Genomic DNA, 19,532 nt, shown 5'->3' with positions numbered 1-19,532 from the left:
ACTTCAAAATATAAAAAGTCACTAAGGGGTCAGATTAAAGTTCCCAAGGGAAGCTCAGTGAATCCAGGGAAGTTGGTGGAGCAGGGCATTTGGAGTTGGCCGGGTTGGGGTTCAGTTCCTGGCATCATTACTTGCTGGCTTGGCTCCTGGAAAAAATGACTTCACTCAAGTTTTGGTTTTCTCATGTATAATACAGGGACATTATAGAAGAACTTACAGAATAGCTATAAGATTAGTGTTGCAGGTAAAGCTCTTCACAGTTATAAATGCCCATACTTAGTAAAAAATCACCAAATTATATAGCTAGTAGATAACCAAAAACTAGCAATAGGTGAATACTTTTTGTTCATCCCTCCATGTATATGCTTGTATTAGACCAAGTCTAGAAAGATGATAACTGTGTTTTCATAGCTAACTTTTGTTTTCTTTGTAAAAATCTGTTATTCTTGCTTCTTTGATTTTTTTCTCTTTATTTAAAAGTGTTTTTTCACTTATACATATTCTTTTCTGATCAAAACTCTAAAGGGAAAAATCATAGTTCATAGTTAGGTATTTAAAATTCAAGTTGTAAAGATGGTTGGATCCCTTTATCCTGTCCCTTTTAAATCCCCCCATTCTTTGTTTTAAAAATATGTCAATTACTTAAAATCTAGACATTTTGTAAATCACAATCTCGACTCTTTACAGACAGTTGAACATTTAAGATTGTATTTTTATAGCCTTTTGTTTTTAAAAGTACAGTATCACATTGACATTTTTAGTATTGTTCTCTGATATTTTTTGAAAGTTCTGAAATTATACTAACATTACTTTTTTTAAATATTAAGTTTTGAGAGATTGCTTCTTTAAGCTTTGTATTTCGGTGGCATTGCCAGTGGTCACTGATAACATGACCCTTTTATATCTGCAGGAAAATGGTGTTTATACAATAGCAAAATTAATTTTACCAAACAAGCAAAAGAATGCAGCAAAAACTAATCTGTTACAGGTAAGCAACGTATCTATTGTTTTTAACATCATTATTGGATCTGGGAAAACTTTAATGAAATAATCTATGATTTTTAGGACTTTTAAAGTTAATGCTAGCCCCATTACTGTGAGGAAAAATATCTGATGTCAGAGGCTGGCATGGAAACCAGTAACAGCAAAACAATGTAAAAGGCTTAGCCGTGGTTTCTCTGTGTGGGAGAACTAGAAGGTTTATTTAAGTGTTTCTTTGCTAATGAGTAAGTGCTATTTTTTTTTAAAATTCATTGCTTATATATCAGAACATAGCAACAGAGGAAAATTATTTGTCAACTTTAAACATGGATCTGAGTCATTAACATTTCATCTTTAAAAAGGAAAGCCTGTAAAAGGGCTTGTGATAGATGAGAAAGACTCACCAAGTGGATAAGAAATACATACTGGTTGGGGCTTCAGTGGCATCTACTACTGCATGGAAGGGCACTGCATGCAGAGGAACAGAAGGAGCAAATCAGGAAATCCCAGGAGCTTAGACAGTGCTTGGGGAAGAGTGGACTACTGAGTACTTGAGATGCAGAATGCCCCAGGAGTTGAGGACTCAATGGTGAGAATAGGGCACATTTATGCAGGGCCCTATGTGCTTTTCTGAAGAGTGGGCACCTGGAGGAAGTGTCCCTGAATGACACAGGAATGATAGAAATCAGATTTAAGGTTAGCCTTTGCAGTAGTTACAGCTCATATTTTTTTTTTCTAGTCATTGAAAAAGGGAGGCCAAGCATGGTGGCATTTGCTTATAACACCAGCAACTCAGCAGGCCGATGCAGGGGGATCACAAGTTCAAGGCCAGCATCAGCAACTTAGTGAGGACCTATTCAACTTAATGAGAACCTGTTCCAAAATAAAAAAGGCTGGGGACGTAGCTAAGTGGAAAAGTATCCCTGGGTTTGGTCCCCATTATGATAAAAATAAATAAGTAAATAAATAAATAAAAATAGGAAGAAAGTAGAATCAACCTCAATGATACATATTTGAGGAGATATGTTTAACTGATTTAAACATGAGCAATGTATACATGTGTTGCCACATCACATGGTACCCCACAGATATGTACAATTTTCATGGTTATGTGAATCAGGAAAAACAAAATAAAAATATTAAAAAAGAAATGCTCCCAACCATCTCATCGAGAAAGATGGCCAAACCCAGCAGAGACCCTGGTGGCATCTGTGTGGCTGGCCTGGAGGGGTTTTTGGAGAGCTGGCAACGAGAACTCACGGATGTAGGGACTTGATTTTTTCAGTGCACCACAGATGTATGACAGTGTCCTGGAAAATACACAAAGTCAAATCCATATTCTGCAGATGTGTTTTGTTAAACCAGAAGAGGGTTTTGGAAATTCCAGCTTTGGAGTTGGTTTCCAGGAGCACGTGTTTCTCCCCTTTCTTACATCCCTACAACCCTCTCCCTGGGTCCTTCAGGTCATTTTTTTGCTGTCCACTTGGCGCCTCAGGGTGGTTTCATTTGACCCCCTGTCTATTCAGATCTGTAATTTTATGAAGCCATCCCAGACCCCCTTGGGCAGCCCCGGTCACTCCAGCGGTGGCCTGTCCCGCAGGTGCACCGCAGGCTGGGGGGCCCCTCTCTTTTTTTCTCAGCACTGCAAAATGTCCGATGTTTATTTTTCTTAGTGAAACCCTTGCAGGCCTCTTTCTGAGTGTTCTAGGGAGTTGCTGCTGATTGTTCTATTTGGGGAACGCTTAAGACTCTTTTACTCCAGAGACCAATTTGTCAAGTCTGAGTCCAGTGTGCCTGTGGCTATTTTTATATGTCATCATTTCTAGTGTTTATTTTCTCACAGAAACCATATAAATATTGAGGCATTCGTAGCAGGCTAGAAACAAAATAAACCTCGCGCTCCTGGAAATCTCTGGATGTTTGGTTTTCTCAGCATAGGAACTGTATTTCTCGTCTCTGAGCTCGTTTTGTACTTTTAAGAAAGAAATTATTGGCAACTACTGGGTAAAACAAGACCAGGATCCCTAGAGTAGTGAAACAGCAACACTCTTTAAACAGGAGAAGGGCCCCAGGGTGGGTGGCTTGTTTTCAGTCATAAGCGTGGGCCCTTCACTTGGGCCCCTCTCTCTGGTTTCCTTCTGGATAGTTCTGTCCTGACAATGTTTTGATTTGTTGCAATGCCCTTTAAGAATCACATTCCCTTTTTTCTCCCCCTAGTGTTATGCTTTCAGAGCCTTGAGGTTTCTCTTCAGTATGGAAAGAAACAGACCACTCTTTAAAAGGTATGAGCTTGGAGACGTGTAAGCCATCACCAGGTTTAAGAGACTGTTGAACGGGAGTGTTTCCACATGCCTGATTCAGATGCAGCAGTCAGAGAAGCACGGAGCTGTGTGCCAGCCACGGGTCTTCAGATTTCTTAGACTTCAGAGATACCCCTGAGCCACTGTGGGAATATCTCCATGCTGATGATTCATACCAAACAGCCCTGTATCATTGCCACTCCTCTTAATCACGTGTGGCTCTCGTGGTTTTAGGCTTTTTAAAATTAAAGATATTAATATCTTAAACAGATGGCGTAAACAAACATGTACTTGTTCTTGCCCTGTCAGAAATTCTCAAGTTAGTCTGATAATTCCCCCTCCATCGATAGACCAGCCAATCATTTGTCCGGGTATCCTCGATAGGATAGGAGCTCATTTGGAGGAGAGGGGGCTGGATGCCTGGGACCTGGGAGGCTGTGCTGGTGAGACCAAAACCCCTGTCTTGGGAGGCAAACACCTGTTACCTACATGTGTGGTCTACATACCATTTATTTAGATGGATTAGCCAGAATCAGGAACCCACATTCTCACTAGAATTTTGTTGATAAGCCGTGAGTTAATGTAGATCAGAAATCACGGCACATTTTTATGTTGCTACTCTATTTCCCCATCATATTTGCATTTAGAGGAAAAGGAAGTAAAATTAGTTATTTATTATAACTTTCCACTTAACCTTTCCAACAAACCACCCCTTTTAGTGAACATAAAAAACATTTTAAGAAGCCCTTGAAACCAGTGTTTTGGAAACCATGCATAATTTTCTCCATGTTTTTTTTTGTTTTGTTTTTTTGTTTACTGGTCTTTTTATTTTCATAAAAAAGAATTAAGCTAGTGTTTACCTCCTAGAGTTAATATGAGGGCTGAATCAAATGGCATTCATGAAAGTGCTCAGCACTTAATAAACACCCAATAAATATTACTTTCTAGTATGGTTTATATCTGTACCCCAAATATATTATACAGTATTATGTGTATCATGTCTATTTTTTAAAATTTCTGTAAAATTTTGTAATGTGACATCTGCCCTCTTAATAAAAATTTAAGTGTATAGTCCTGTATTGTTAACTATAAGCATGATGTTGTACAGCAGATCTCTAAATCTTTTCTATGTTTTCTCTTAATCTTTGAATAATACAGCCTATCTAGTGTAATTTTGTGAGATAAGTTGGGGAGTGTTATTCCCTCAACTTTGACAGCCTAAGGAAGTTACGTGTGTTTCACATGGTTAATCTGTGAGTGAGCACATCCAAAAAGGACGGCCTGACAAACAGTTCCCCCTTTCTGTGTTAAGCTTATGTGTGTGTGTGTGTGTTTTCCCTGTAGACTTTTCCCCACCGACTTGTTTGAGATGTTCATTGACATAGGACATTATGTTCGTGACATCAGTGCTTACGGAGAATTGGTATCAAAGTTGAATTTATTAGTGGTGAGTCCCCCGAGTTTTAAATATTTTTGAAAGCTGCTCTGTGGTCAGGATAGAATTTGTCACCGCGACACCCATTTCCTTTTTTTTTTTTTTGGTTAGGAGGATGAACTGAAGCAAATAGCTGAAAATATTGAGAGCATTAATCAAAACAAAGCTCCTTCAAAATACATAGGCAACTATGCGATTTTGGATCATCTTGGAAGTGGAGCCTTTGGCTGTGTGTACAAGGTGACTTTGCCCTTGGGGAACTGCCTTTGTAATATTCCTGATCAAACCAGATGTTACACTTGCATCCCATACCCCTACTTAGTTGGAGTCCTTGTCACTGAAAAACAGTGAAGAAAGACATAGAAAATGAGGATGATTATTTTTGTTAACAGGCAGAGTTAGCTGCGCAGACATCTTAGCTCTCAGCTCTAGCAATTGGCCACTGATTCTAGAAAGACATTATTAACTCATCCCAGTCCATGACACATTCTCTAAATTTACACCATTGCTTCTGCGTTTGTACAGTAAAATCCTGCTGAATGTTGAGACTGGCCCAGAGTAGACCACTTTTGGGGGCTGGGCTTAGTATAAATACATCTAGAGTTTTAAACATTCTATTACTTATTTAGATGACTTGAATAACCATGTGACTTTGTTAAGCTATCCCTTTCTTACCTTTTTTTTCTCCTTTCATGTTTTATATTGTTATACTATAAATGCACATAATAGCGGAATTTATTGTTAAATATGTGTACATGCTCATAATATAACAATATAACTTGGCCAATATCATTCCCCAGTATTTTCCCTTTCCATTTCTTCCTCTGCTCCATCTCTTTCTTCCTGGTCTCCCATTCATGAGGTCCCCTCCCCTTTTCTTTTCCTTTTTCATCTCTAGTTTCCAAATATGTGTGGAAACATATGACCCTTGATTTTTCTGAGTTTGGCTTATTTTGCTTAACATGATATTCTCAAGTTCCATTCATTTTTCTGCAAATGATATAATTTATTCTTCTTTATGGCTGAATAAAACTCCATTGTGTATCTACACCACATTTTCTTTATCCATTCATCTATTGATGGATACCTAGGCTAGTTCCACAGTTTGACTGTTTTGAATTGGGCTGCTATAAACATGGGGAGGCATGTATCACTGTCGTATGCTGACTTTAATTCTTTAGGATAAATACTGAGGAGAGGCACAGCTGGGTCATATGGTGGTTCCTAGTCTTTAGAAGAACCTCCACATTGATTTCCATAGTGGCTCTACTAATTTACAGTCCCACCAACAGTGCAAAAGTGTTCCTTTTTCTCCATATCCTCTCCAGTATTTATTATGTTTGTATTCTTGCTGGCTACCCATTCTGACTGGCATGAGATGTCTTTCTTATCTATTCAACTCTCACTTCATTCCCCCCCCCCCCTTCTTTTTAGGTTAGAAAACGTAGTGGTCAAAATCTTTTAGCAATGAAAGAGGTCAATTTACATAACCCGGCATTTGGGAAGGATAAAAAAGATCGAGACAGCAGCGTAAAGAATATTGTTTCTGAATTAACAATCATTAAAGAGCAGGTAAATGTTTTTCTTGTTTCTGAAGATGTTTTCCTTAAATCAGTATCATTGAAATAGAGTGCTTGTGCTATTCTCCTCTGTGCTGGTCATGAACTTGGTCTGTGATATAATGAACCAGGAGGCAGTGATGTTGTCACCAACTTTTCTCCTAAGGCTTGACACCCAACCATAGAAACACTTTCTGGAGTTTACATCAGGATGCAAAACAACTGGGCCTACGGCACAAAGGCTGTCACATGGGAGAGAAATCCTTCTCTCTTTGTTATAAGCATAGACAGTCCCACTCATTCAATTGTGGAGTATTTGGTGACCTAGTTGCACTCATAGGAATATGACCAAGAGTTCCCTGTCAAGTTATTGTCAAGTCAAATCATTTTGCTTATTCAATCTAAAATGTGAATTTTCAGGATGGATTATTTGTTTATTTATTGGCATGAACAGAATAATCTGATATAATTTAATAGCTCAATTAACTATCATTATGGAGGTTTGGGAAGAAAGAATAAACCTATCAGAAGAGAAATGGGATTTCTTTATGTGATACAAGGAGACATGTGTTTCTTTTTTCAGACTCCTTATTTGCACATTCATTACAGACACTGCATTTGTAACTCCTGTGGAGTTACCAGCTCCTCTGCTCTTTATTCTCTGTTGTATTTGTGTAGCGTCTGCTCTGGAACATAAAAAATATCATAAATATGGTCTTTAGTCACTGAAATCTGCATTTTACATCAAGTTGTAAACTAGAGTAAGTTTTATCATTAATAGCATATTTTATAGTTGAATTTTATTTGGTAATAGATTCGAACTAAAAAGTTGACGATTTTCTCAGAATTAGGATAATCTAGCCTCTATTTTATTGTAGCACGAGGCTAGAACATGGCTTTTGACCCAGGCAGATATAATATCTTAATCCGATGCAAATCTAGACAGAATCCTTTCCAATGAGTTAGATCCAAAGGATAGTTCTGGTTGTGTGCCTGGTCCCATATTGTTTAAAAGCCGCTGGCTACTTGCTAGCTGATACAACAGATGATTTATTTTAGTACATTTTCTAAAACAAGAAAGCACTGGGAGGGATCTGTGTGGACTTCAAGGTCTCTCAAAATTGTACAGTAGCCTTCTCACTAGAGGATCAAACCAGTGGAAAAGGTAATAGTCTTGAGATCTTAAGGAGGAGGCAGTGGCAGAAAGAAGCAGCAGAAATGGGACTGAAATAGGAGACTGTATCTGTTAAGATAAAGATTAAACTGCAGTAACTCAGAGGCTCCAAAATTCAGGGGATTAAGACGAAGAGGACTCACAATACAACGGGTTTTTTTCTCTTTCATGTGACAGCCCCAAAGTGAATAGACCATGTTGTTAATATTCTCTGCTTTGCGCAGTCATCTGGGGACTCTGCAGCCTCTGGGGTATGGTCTTCACCTGCGTGGTTGAAGCTGCTATACGTGTGCCCAAGGTCGGGTAGAGGAAGAGCATGGAGCTCAGACACAGGGCACACACTAGTGAGAACTGAGTGATAGGCTAACTGGGGTTGCAGGAGAGGTTGAGAGACACTGTTGACTGGGAAGCCATGTCCAGCTGCAACTCACTTGCAGTGGAGTGGGGCAGTAGGTTGATGGTGGACAGTTAGCAGTCTCACCCTCAAAAAGGCATGCAGGAAGGTCAGAAAGAGGTGCAAACCATTCCCATATAATGGGAACCCTTCTGAGAGAAGACAACTTTCTATTTACCTGGAAACAAATTTCAAATAAAAAGACTGCAAAACTTTTAGTATTCTCATAGAAAATGGTCTTTCATTTAATTTTTAAAAAGTAGAATTTCCATTCACACTCTTCAGCCAACTCACTTCAAGGAGAAATTGCATAGGCCACTTTTTAAAAATAATAAGGATGAATTTATTCAGTCCTACTGTAATAGTGGTCAAACAGTCACAATGGAGGACACAGACTGAAGCCAATTCTGACTTTAACAAGGACAGTTGGGGATTATAGCCAACCGGCAGGTGAGGAGGTCATTGGATAGAAAATGACGAAAAGGAACTTGGCATTTAAGGGTGTCAAGGGCAGGGGACTGGGTACATGATTGAATATCCAGGACAGAGGGATTCTTGATAAACTGGCTTAGCAGGGTTCTTGCTAAAACAGAGCAGGGCCTAGCCAGGAAGAGAGTTCAAAGGAGCCTGACTCTAGTTTGATTAAGGATCGAGATTTGCAAACTATTATTATGATTTAAACTTAGGTCACTTAGGTTATTTCATACTAGTCATCTTAGAGAACATAGAAAGAAACAGTTCAAGTACACACAATCGATGTATATAAATACTTGGGTAGTGGATAAAGGTAAAGAGCAATATATATTTATATTCAACATAAATGTCTTCATTTCAGTTTTTCTCCTTTATGCAGTCTATGTGTGGTGTTGGCCCAGGGAGTACAGTATGAATTTTAAGTTTCCTTCTAGTTTTTTTTTAATTCTTTCTTTTAATTAAGTTAGGTAATAAAGCAGCTCTCAGTTTTGTTTGTAGAGCTATACAGGAGATTGGTATTATCAGATTAACTTTGTATGCAACAAATTTTTAAAAATCATGAAAATCTCAAGTGGCATCTTTAAATGCTTAGTTTTATAAATAAATATAAATATAATAATTTCTTTGTGAAATCAAACTAAATAGTCTAAAGAAAAGTTTGTGTTTTAAAGTGGTATAATAAATGTTTGTTATTTATTTTCTTATAGCTTTATCATCCCAATATTGTACGTTATTACAAAACATTTCTGGAAAGTAAGTATGAGTTTTTGTGGTATTTCTACTTAATGAAACATCTGTGTTAATTACACATTTTTATATTGGAATGTCACAAAACAAACTCTCCCAACCATTTTTTTTTTTTTTTTTTTTTTTTACTTTATTGCCACTAATATGACACTGGATGACCTGATGATAGCTATAAAATACTTAGCTCCGTACAGGGAAAGGTACTACATTAACAAACCAAAATGATCATTACTGCCATTTTTATACCCCAAAAAGCACTTAAGTATCAGATGGTGATTATGTAAAATCAATAGCAGTTTGTGTATGAATCAGATGACATTTTCCACCCCCCAAATAAATGGGAGTGAAAATTTATTGGAGTGATTTCTTTTGCATGAAGTTCAAGTAAGTGCCACCAGGTGGCGATAGAGCATTGGCGATTCCACAGGCAGCCAGGCTCTGCAAGTAGAAGGGCACAAATCCAAACTCCCTCACTTGTTTTATTAAAAAATAAGACTGCTGGCTGAAATAATAGAAGTATTGATGAAACTTAATGATCTGTGACACATATAAAATTTCAAGATAAATCTCCACTTGAAGAAAGATTTAAAGAAGTCCAAGGCAACATTTTTTTTAGGCTTTCTCACCACCTTTTTATCAATGTTATTGTTATTTAAGAAAATAACAACGTCTTTTGTGTACTTTGGCATTTGTTATGAATTTAACTATCTTCCTCCCTGAGATTACTCAGAAGAGCTCAGTGCTGAAACCTCAAACCTCTGCCTCCTTCTTAGCTATTAGTTCTCTTTCTCTCTCTCTCTCTCTCTCTCTCTCTCTCTCTTTCTTTCAGTACCCAGGATTGAACCCCAGGAAGCTCAGCCACTGAGCCAAATCCTCAGTCCTTTTTTATATTTTATTTAGGAATAGGTCTCACTAATTTGCTTAGTGCCTTATTAAGTTACTGAGGCCGGCTTTGAACTCATGATCCTCCTGCCTCTGCCTCCTGAGCTGTTGGGATTATAGGCGTGCGCCATTGTGCCTGGCACCATTAGTTCTTGATATTGGAGTAACTGCCCATAATTTAGCACATACTCGCTCAAAAAGAGATGAAGGTTGGCTTCTGCTTTGTACTAAACTGACACAACTTGTCTTATTATATAAAGAAAATAAAACTCTTTTAAACTGGCAACTTCCAGAATGAATCAGAGGTAACTTAAAATACATAATATATGCAACAGATTAGGAAATTGCCATAAGGGGAAATATGAGGTGAGAGCATGAAAAATAAAACTAGAGGTAGGAGGTGCTGGGGTTGTGGCTCAGTAGTAGAGTACTTGCCTGGCATATGTAAGGCACTGGGTTCGATCCTCAGTACCACATAAAAATAAATAAAATAAAGGTATTGTGTCCATTTACAACTAAAAGTATTTTAAAAAAAACAACTAGAAGTAGGTTTAGTACATAAAACAATTTTTTTTCGAATTTAGAAAAATTTGAAACAATAAAAAAGTATGTGTAGAATATGATTAAATATATTATGATTTAGCTGTATTGTGCAATACTATGGCAACCAAGAGAAAAAATGGCATGTATTTGTGAACACTGAAATAAAATGCTATTTAGTGGAGAAGAGTTTAAGTTGCAGAACATGCATGTAGGATTTCACCATTTTTGTAAATATTGCTTACATACCTATTTTGTATACATACAAAAGTCTCAAAAGACACATCTCAAGCATATTAGTTTTAGAGAAGGAAGTGGATATTTCTTGACATTGAAAGCAAAGAGATAAACACAATCAGTTAATGTGGTTTAGAGTGTTCAGAAGACAAAACCAGGAGAAGTCTAGCTGTCTTTGCTCTTGAGGGACACAGTAGATGTTTCTACCATGGGTGGTGGTTTCAGCTGTCACTGTAAGACCATGGCACCATCCCAGTGTAGATTTCTGTAAGGTGAGTCTATGAGATGACAAAATGATGCCCTTTAATGTGCAGCTTCCTGAATGTCTGGTTTGAAATGAGGGTAAATCAGACCATTGAGAGGAAAGATGGATTCACCTATTCTTAGCCCTCTATGACTTGGGGGTCATTTGCTTGTTCTTCTTGGTACCTTCCAAGCATTGCACATCTGGGCATACATAGAAAATGATAATGTTTTCCAGGGTGAACTTACTCTAGGGGGTTGCCTGTAGCTGGAAGAGATTGATGCTGAGCTTTACTGGCCCCAAGAACCCTGTGCCTCAACTCAGTCCAGGGCTGGATGGAGCCTCATGTTAGCATATCTCTAATTCTTTAGTGTTGTCCTCTGCCCACCCACTAGGAAGCTCTGATTCTAATTTGTAAGTCTTTTTAAAGCTTCTATGTTGAATTCAATTTTTTATGACATATTTCATATTTTTGATATAGATGATAGGTTGTATATTGTTATGGAACTTATAGAAGGAGCCCCACTTGGTGAGCATTTCAGTTCTTTGAAGGAAAAACAACACCATTTCACTGAAGAAAGATTATGGAAAATATTTATACAGGTATGCCTTTATCTTCATTCATTTTTTCATAATGTAGTAAAGTTTCAAACTGATTTCTTAGAGACATGCAGTAGTCATCATTGGTTATACATATACTAGGGGAAATAAAATTTGTTTTTATTCTTATTTCAAGTTATGCTTAGCTCTTCGGTACTTACACAAGGAGAAGAGGATTGTCCATAGAGATCTGACGCCAAATAACATTATGTTGGGGGATAAGGACAAAGTAACAGTTAGTAAGTATAAAAATCTTAAAATTTTTCACTAAAGAATTTCGGAGTGTTATTCTAAAGTAGAATATTATTCCAGAGTAGTAGAGTAGTGTCCAATGGTACTTTGGGCATGGATAGACATATTTTGTATATCTGCTGTCTGTGTCCATTAGCCACATGTGTCTTTTCGGTACTTAGAACGTCGCTAGCATGGACAAGGAAAGGAATTTCATTGCATTTTAGTTACTTTATATATCCATGTGTAAGTAGTGGCTACCATATTGGATAGTGACTAATTTAGTTCCAAATGGTTGTATTGTATTTTACTCATATGAAAGAACGAAGTACTTTTAGGATACTTGAGAATTTGATTCCCAAATCAATGGTTTCCAGGTTCTTTTCTTTTCCTTATAACACTACTACATCAACAAAAGTTTTTGTGAGCATGTGATCACAATGTGGTTTGTTTTAAACCATTTCACCATAGTTTGTGTCTCATGAGTAACAAATGTACATATTAAGGGCTGCCAAAAAAAAAAAAAAAAATCCAGCCATTTGTATTCTTCAACAATTTTTCCCCAAAATATTTTAAAAATATGTAGCCACTGGGACTAATGTTGGATACCATTTTACAAATTAGAAGGTTTTTTCATCTTCACATTTGTTTGATTCTGAATCACAGCTTAATTTTTTTTTTTTTTTTTTAGTGTACAGTAGCATATGAACTTTCTTCTCTTTTCTTCACTTGTGTTACCCTCATGGACAACAAGTAGGGAGACCCATGTCCATCTATGTCAGCTTATTAATAAATTCTAAACATATATTGCTGTACAAAGATTCTATAGTACATAAAAACTTCTACATAAATAAAATATAATGGGTTGCATTTAAAAATAAAATTATAAGTTTCAATAATTTTCCTCATCCTTTCTCCTCCATGGATTGCCTTACGCACCCAGTTTGGAAACTATGCCCAAAGTTGAGGTGACAGACATGACATCTAAAACTGGGTTCTTTACTTTTACAAGAAACTAATAACTCAAGAAGGTCATTCTAAATGTACACATTTTCCCATAACCATGTCTTCATGAATAATGACTAAGTGTCCAGATTTTTATAAGTGGAATATCCTATATTAGTTAAAAAATTTAAAAATCCTACCCCAAATAGAAACTATGGATAACCCTTTATGCAAAGTTACTTGGAAATATTTCCAAGCCAGTCCATTGTGAAGTAAAAAAAGAGAGATCAAGTAATTGTGAATCCTCATTTTGGACACACATCTGCTAAATCATCTGAAATTAATTATAATTTTGTTGACTATGAGTTTTTAAATTTTTCTCTTTTTACAAATTGGATCTTTTTTTTCCTTAAGAGTTTTTATAATTTATTTACATGAAAGGATCTTAATTTTTAAGTTAATAAGGATTATTATAAATTGTGTATTTGAATTTGATAGCAAGTGTGTGTGTGTGTGTGTGTGTGTGTGTGTGAGAGAGAGAGAGAGAGAGAGAGAGACAGAGAGAGAGAGAGAGAGAATCATAGAACAAATCTGTTTAATTCTCTTAAATGGGTATTCAGGTGAATTTTTTTGAGTAATAGCTACCTATTTCACTTTTTTACTCAGATTAGTTATAATCCTCTCCTCTGGTTACATTTAAATATACTATTTAATCTTTATTTCAGTAGCCTGATGTCTTTCTAAACTTAACTTTAATTAGTTTTTATATTTATGTTAACTTTATTTAGTAGTTTACAAATAGTAAAATAGTTTACAAAATAAAATAGGTAAGAAAGACAAGATTCTTGCCCCACCCCTTTGCAACTTCTAGTTCTGTTCCTCCAAAAAAAAAAAAAAAAATCCCCTAAAAGTTTGCAATCTTTTTAGTTATTGTTTTTTGTGTTTTGTTTTATTTGTTTGTTTTTGTTTTTTAGCTCTATGGTATTCGACTTCTTATTGTGACAGTTTAGGATATAATTTTCTTTTTTCCTATTCTTCCCTGCCAATGTATCCTGACAATACAGTTATAGCACAATTTTGTGTAAGCTCATTTTCCATGTTTACTACTACTGTATAATTATTGTTCGGTGTTAATAAACTTTCCCATAGGCCTTTTTGTTTTTCTTTGAGTTTATAATGGCCTTCTTTCTTGTTTGTGTTCCTAGTCTTCCGTGTACCTAGTGTTACTTCTTCCAGTATCTTCCAAGAGGATTACAAAAGCCCTCTGTGTATTATGTCCTTGTAGTTCAAGCTTGACAGTGACTTCCATGACAGCCATTGTCCTAGAACTTTAGTTTGCTCTTTCTCCGGTTGGTGTCTCTGTTTCTTACGTCCTGTGTCTGTCTGTCTCTCTGTCTCTGTCTCTATCTCTGTCTCTGTCTCTGTCTCTCTCTCTCTCTTTTAAACTCTTCTGTTTCTAAAATGTATCTTCTAACATTTTCCTAAGGAAGAGTGCTTTGAGTCATATTTTTTGGATGTTCGTGCCACAGACTATTTTTATGAGCCCTTCACACTTGACCCTCATTCTCAGGTGGACATTATTATCTTTCCAGACTCTGAGACATTCCTTCCGTGTTCTCGTATATGGTTTTGCTGGAAATCCAGTGCTGTCCCACTTCCCATTTCATCTCTCTGGAGACTTTCAGGATGCTCCCTCTTCCCACTGCTGTGGGTGAATCTTGTTTTTCAATGCCTCTGGAACCAGGAGTGCTCTTCAATCTGGAAATGTAAAAACTTCCACCCTGGGAATTTTTCCTGTATTATCTCTTTACTACTTTCATCCTGCTTTTCTTCTGTCTCATTTTCTAGAACTCCCATTGTCCTTTGGTATAATTTGTACTAAATGATCTCCTTATTTTTAAGACAGTTCTTCTCTTAGTTTATATTTCTTTATCTCTTTATTGAACTTTAGAATTATTTCTTTAACTTTAGTTTTTGTTCTATTGAGTACTTAATGTTTTAAAATCACATTTTTACTTTCCAAAAATTTATCTGTTCTTTGTCCCATTTCCATGGAATTCTGCTTTCATTCTCTTAGTACAGGAGATATCTAGATAGATAGATAGATATAGATAGACAGATAGATAGATGTAGATATCTATCTATATATCTACATCTATAGATAGATAGACATCTATGTAGATATCTAAATAGATATATATCTATATTGATCTATATAGATATAATCTATATCTATCTATATAGATATCTATATATCTATATCTATCTCTATATATCTATATTATACATATAGATATCTATATATGTATATCTATAGATATCTATATATATGTAAAAAATTTTTTCCCCTCGAGGCTTTCTATTGTTTCTGTATTATCTGAGCCTTTGTCTCTCTCTTTATCCCTCCTCTCCATCCTCAGTCTGAGCTCTTTCTCCTCCTAGAAGACATACTTCTCAGCTGTCTGGTGATCCTGAGCTGGCCTTTAATAATCATGAGAGTGGCATGAAAAGGCTATTGTCAGGCCTGAATTCCAGTTGAGGCCTGGTAAACTTCATCATAGCATGATGGAAATCTTCCTCTGGAGACCCCAAATCATTATCTAAGCTTCCAGAGAATGGTCCTCTAGCATACATATTGCCCCATGCAGAGGAATAGATGTGTGACTGCTGTCCTTCTGGGAGCAGTGTGGACAAAGGGGGTTTAAGGGAACCATATTCAGCTGACTTTCAGTGAACTCCTGTGGGTCCAGCCTTATGCTGCTTGGTACCTTGCTAGTTCAGCTTGTTTGGAAAAGTAAATCTGTTTTCTGTCAGGAGCAGAGGGTACCTAATTTCCTGACTGTGTGGGTGTGGAAGGGGCCCCCTGAGGACTTGATCTCCATTCCATAGCCTGGGCTCTTTGCTTTTTTTTCCTCCTCCCTGGTGTCCCTGGGCTCTGTAGGGTGGATGAACTCGCATTTTGGCATTCTTGTTCCCAGACCCATAGACCAGGACTTCTGCTTTGCTGAGTCTGTCACTTTCCTGCCCCCACTACTTTCCATCTTCCAAAACTTCATTGGATTATTTTATCCTCTGCTACTGTCAAGCTCATTCTCATTGTCCTTCTGTAAAGTGAGACTTCCAAGTAAACCCCTTCCTTTATTTTAGCAAGGTTTTGAGATTTTGAAGAGGTAAACACATAAATGTTCAATTCACCTTTTAACCCAAAAGACAGACTAGATGCATTAAATCTCTTAGGCTTAATAAAATGAACCATTTTATATTGACTGTCCAACTTTTTAATTCTGTCTGTCCTCAAGTCATATGGGGCTCCCTACAAAAAGTTACTTTAGGTTATAAAAGTAAGAAAACTTTTAATTTTTTTTAGCTTGACCCTTAATTGCATTCTGCTCAATCTTATTCTTACTAATATTTTCAGACTTCTATTTAGAGGTTATTGAATTAAAATTTATTTTCAATATTTAAGGCTTTTTAGTGAGGCAGTATTGTCCTACTTTCAAGTAAAGAAGCAGTGGTAAATACAGGTTAGTCCAATTTTTCTCTGCTAAGCCAATTGTATGGCCAGGGATTTTATGTACCACCATTATTTTCAATGAGCATAAAATGATTTTATGACTAAAAAGAATTCACAAAACTTTCATTTAGAAATATTTTAAATACTTTGTATACAACCAGAGATATGAAAACTTGTGCTCTACATGTGTAATATGAAGTGTAATGCATTCTACTGTCACATATAACAAATTAGAATAAAAAAATTAAAAAAATATTTTAAATAGAATCATGTTGATATTTTGTTCAGTGTCTATCACTATTGATAAAAATATGGCCACTAGACTTTTATACTTAAGAAGGCTTATGGTTACATTAAAATCTTACAATGTTAATTTGAAACTAAGTATTCCAAATTCCCATATTTGGGGAGGTTGAAGCATACATAGTTGCAATGCATAAAACACATGAAAACAGGCTAGCTGCCATGGATGAGAGAGCATTTCACCACCACCAGGGGGCAGCCTTGTCCTGTTTTATTTTTCTCTCTTCCTGTGCTGGAAGGTTTATGTGCTTCCAGAAAAGAAGCACAGAATTGCCAAATGATGTTTGAGCTGCACAGGACCAAGTACATTGAAAATGTGAACAGGATAAACAAAAAATAAGGCTTTAAGAAAGCTAAAAATTTATTCTCTGTTTTCTCAATATAGGTGAGATAAATGTTTTAAGATTGAGATTAGTTTGCAATAATTTATAGTAAGCATGCTGGCTGGCACCTGCTGTTATGAGAAAGCAGAGCGAAAAGTACTAACGTATTTAGTATGCATTTTTTTTTTTTTACGAACGTCATTTACTTTTAATGTATAAATATATTTCCACTCAAAAGACGATCTTTTGTATGTTTTGTTTTTGTGGTGCTGGGGATAGAACCCAGGGTCTCATGCATAACAGGCAAGCGTCCTACCACTGAGCTACACCCCCAGCCCCAAAACCTTTTAACGACATGTGCCATGACACACATCCAACTCTCGCTCCTGCATTTATTTGAAGCATTTGAGGCCACATGAGGGAACAAACTCTGACTCAGCAGCACACTGGGAAAACACAAAGTCTGCTCAAAGTGTTGTCCCTGCCAAGTATAACATCCACCTCGTATCATCACAGTGCAGAATGACTCTGGTGGGAAGTGGGATAACATGAACTTACCCTCAAACCTGCTATTTCACACTTCATGGCCTTTCCACAATTTCATGTAAATCTTTCATGTCCCTTGCACCTTCTGCTTCCAGACATAAAAGAAATGAGGCCTGGGGTTGTGGCTCAGTGGTAGAGCACTTGCCTCGCGTGTGTGTGAGGCCCTGAGTTCGATCCTCAGCACCACCTAAAAATAAACGAATAAAATACAGACATTCTGTCCATCTAAAAATATTAACAAAAGAAAGAAAGACAGGAAAAGCAAGCACAGAACTCACTCAATTATAGTTAGCCGTTTCAGACATGCCTTGAGTACCTGACTCGGGAGTTTGCATTGCTCATTCTGCAAGCAAACGGGCTGCACGTGTTTTTATTTCTCAAGTGATATTTGATGGCTGCTGATGGTAACAACAAGGCCAGCCTTGATTCAGTTGTAGCATTTACCAAAGGCTTCAGTGCTCCTCAAATGGCATTATATATCAGGTACTGTGAGGATGGAAATAAGATGAAAGACCATGCTTTCTGCCCCCTCAGCTCACAGCCTGGTGGGAAGACTCCAGTTATTCACTCAGCAGCTGTTTTGTGAACTGTCACATCTTGCAGGAGTAAGGAAAAACACAGTAGGCATGGCTCTACCTTCATGAAACTCAGGGTGACACTACAGGGTGAGAAGGTCTAGAGCGCAGGTGCACGGTACTCTTCTGTGAGTCAGGCCAGGGCATGCTGTACTGGAAACCCCAGCAGATGAGAACAGCCACAAACTACAGCCCGTGGGGAAAATCCAGGCATGGCCTGTTTTTATATGTTTTGTGAGCTAAGAAAGGTTTTTATATTTTTAAGGGGTTGTTAAAAAGCAGAACATGGTAACAAAGACTATGTGTGGCCCACAAAGTCTGAAATGTTTACTGTTGGCTCTTCACAGACAAAGTGTGTCCACCCCCAGAACAACAAGGCTTCTCTCCTACTTGTGCAGTGTGTCCATTGTGGGTCAGTCAGGGGGCCATGCTCAGAGACCCAGACCGCCCACACCTGCCTTTATTCCTGCTTCCACGTTGCAGGGGCACAGAAGAGAAAACATGGCCAACATACCTCGGCTCTAGCACTTCTGCAGATGAGTGTCACGTCCACTTCTGCTCAGATTTTATGGGTCAAAGAAAGTCAGATTAATGGTGTGAGGTTGCATTTGTCCTGAGAACATACTGGTGAGCCATGACGTAGTCCACCCCAACTGTCACACACAGGGCAAAGTGTGACCAACTCTGCCTGAGGCAGCTTTGGGTGAGGAGTTAAGCAGGGAAAGTAGGAGCAGTTGTGGCTGAGGCATGGCAAATGCCAGATTGTGGACAAGAAGAAATACAGTGCCCTTGGGTGCTACCAAGATGTCCGGTGTGGCAAGAGAATAGGGACCTCGGTGGGCGAGGAGCTTGGACAGTGTCTTTGGGTCAAAGGGGGCGGAAAAAAAAGACTTACAGAATCTCGAGTCACTTGGTTGTCTACCCTCACACATCTGTTGTGGGAAGGATGGCCGCAGGACTTTTCTCAATCAGCATATTGTCCTCATGTTACTGAGAAAATAAGAATATATTGTATTCAGTTCATCACAGTTACCTTGTATTGTTATTGTGTCTTATAAAATAAGGAGGGAATGTTGAAGAAAAATTCAGTCAGATCCAGTTTTTGAAATATTTGGAAGATTCTCACACCTTCGGTGGGTGTAGTGGGGTTTTACAGAGAGATAGAACCATTGGGGCATTTATTAGGGGAATGAGCTCATGTGATTTTTGGAAACTGGGAGGTTCCATGGTAAGTCATTGGCAAGTGGAAAAGAACAGAAAAGTTGTTACCATGTCTCAGTCCAAGTCCAGAAGCCTCAGCCAGGGAAGCCGAAGGTGAACCCCCAGTTCAAGGCCAAAGAATTTGGAGTTCTGAAATGTCCAAGGGCAAAAGGAATGGCATCATGCTGTGTGTGTATGGAGTACGCAGAGAACACAAGACTGCCCTTGACCTCCTGTTCTTTCTTACAACAATCTGGCCCTTAGCATTTCTACTTAATAAGGGAACTGCGTTAAGTTCCATTATTCCAAATGATAGTAACTGATAACA

General features: G+C 37.6%; 1 protein-coding gene across 8 annotated transcripts in view; it reads left to right on the top strand.

Moving 5' to 3' along the window:
• Nek10 (NIMA related kinase 10) overlaps window positions 1-19,532 on the top strand; it is a 186,602-nt gene that overhangs the window by 43,278 nt on the left and 123,792 nt on the right. For 7 of the 8 annotated variants that reach the window (XM_071609305.1, XM_071609301.1, XM_071609299.1 and 4 more), the window contains 8 exons: window positions 911-988; window positions 3,199-3,263; window positions 4,626-4,728; window positions 4,828-4,956; window positions 6,151-6,288; window positions 9,025-9,070; window positions 11,449-11,570; window positions 11,704-11,806. In XM_071609305.1, coding sequence (XP_071465406.1) covers window positions 911-988; window positions 3,199-3,263; window positions 4,626-4,728; window positions 4,828-4,956; window positions 6,151-6,288; window positions 9,025-9,070; window positions 11,449-11,570; window positions 11,704-11,806 — 784 coding nt within the window. Of the gene's footprint in view, window positions 1-903; window positions 989-3,198; window positions 3,264-4,625; window positions 4,729-4,827; window positions 4,957-6,150; window positions 6,289-9,024; window positions 9,071-11,448; window positions 11,571-11,703; window positions 11,807-19,532 lie in introns of all 8 variants that reach the window. The other variant, XM_071609302.1, reaches the window with a different exon arrangement.

This window comes from Marmota flaviventris, chromosome 1 (assembly GCF_047511675.1).
Source record: "Marmota flaviventris isolate mMarFla1 chromosome 1, mMarFla1.hap1, whole genome shotgun sequence".
In the NCBI taxonomy this organism is placed as follows: Eukaryota; Metazoa; Chordata; class Mammalia; order Rodentia; family Sciuridae; genus Marmota; species Marmota flaviventris.
The sequence above is the reverse complement of the archived record's forward strand: the minus strand, read 5'-3'. Positions and strand labels throughout refer to the sequence as shown.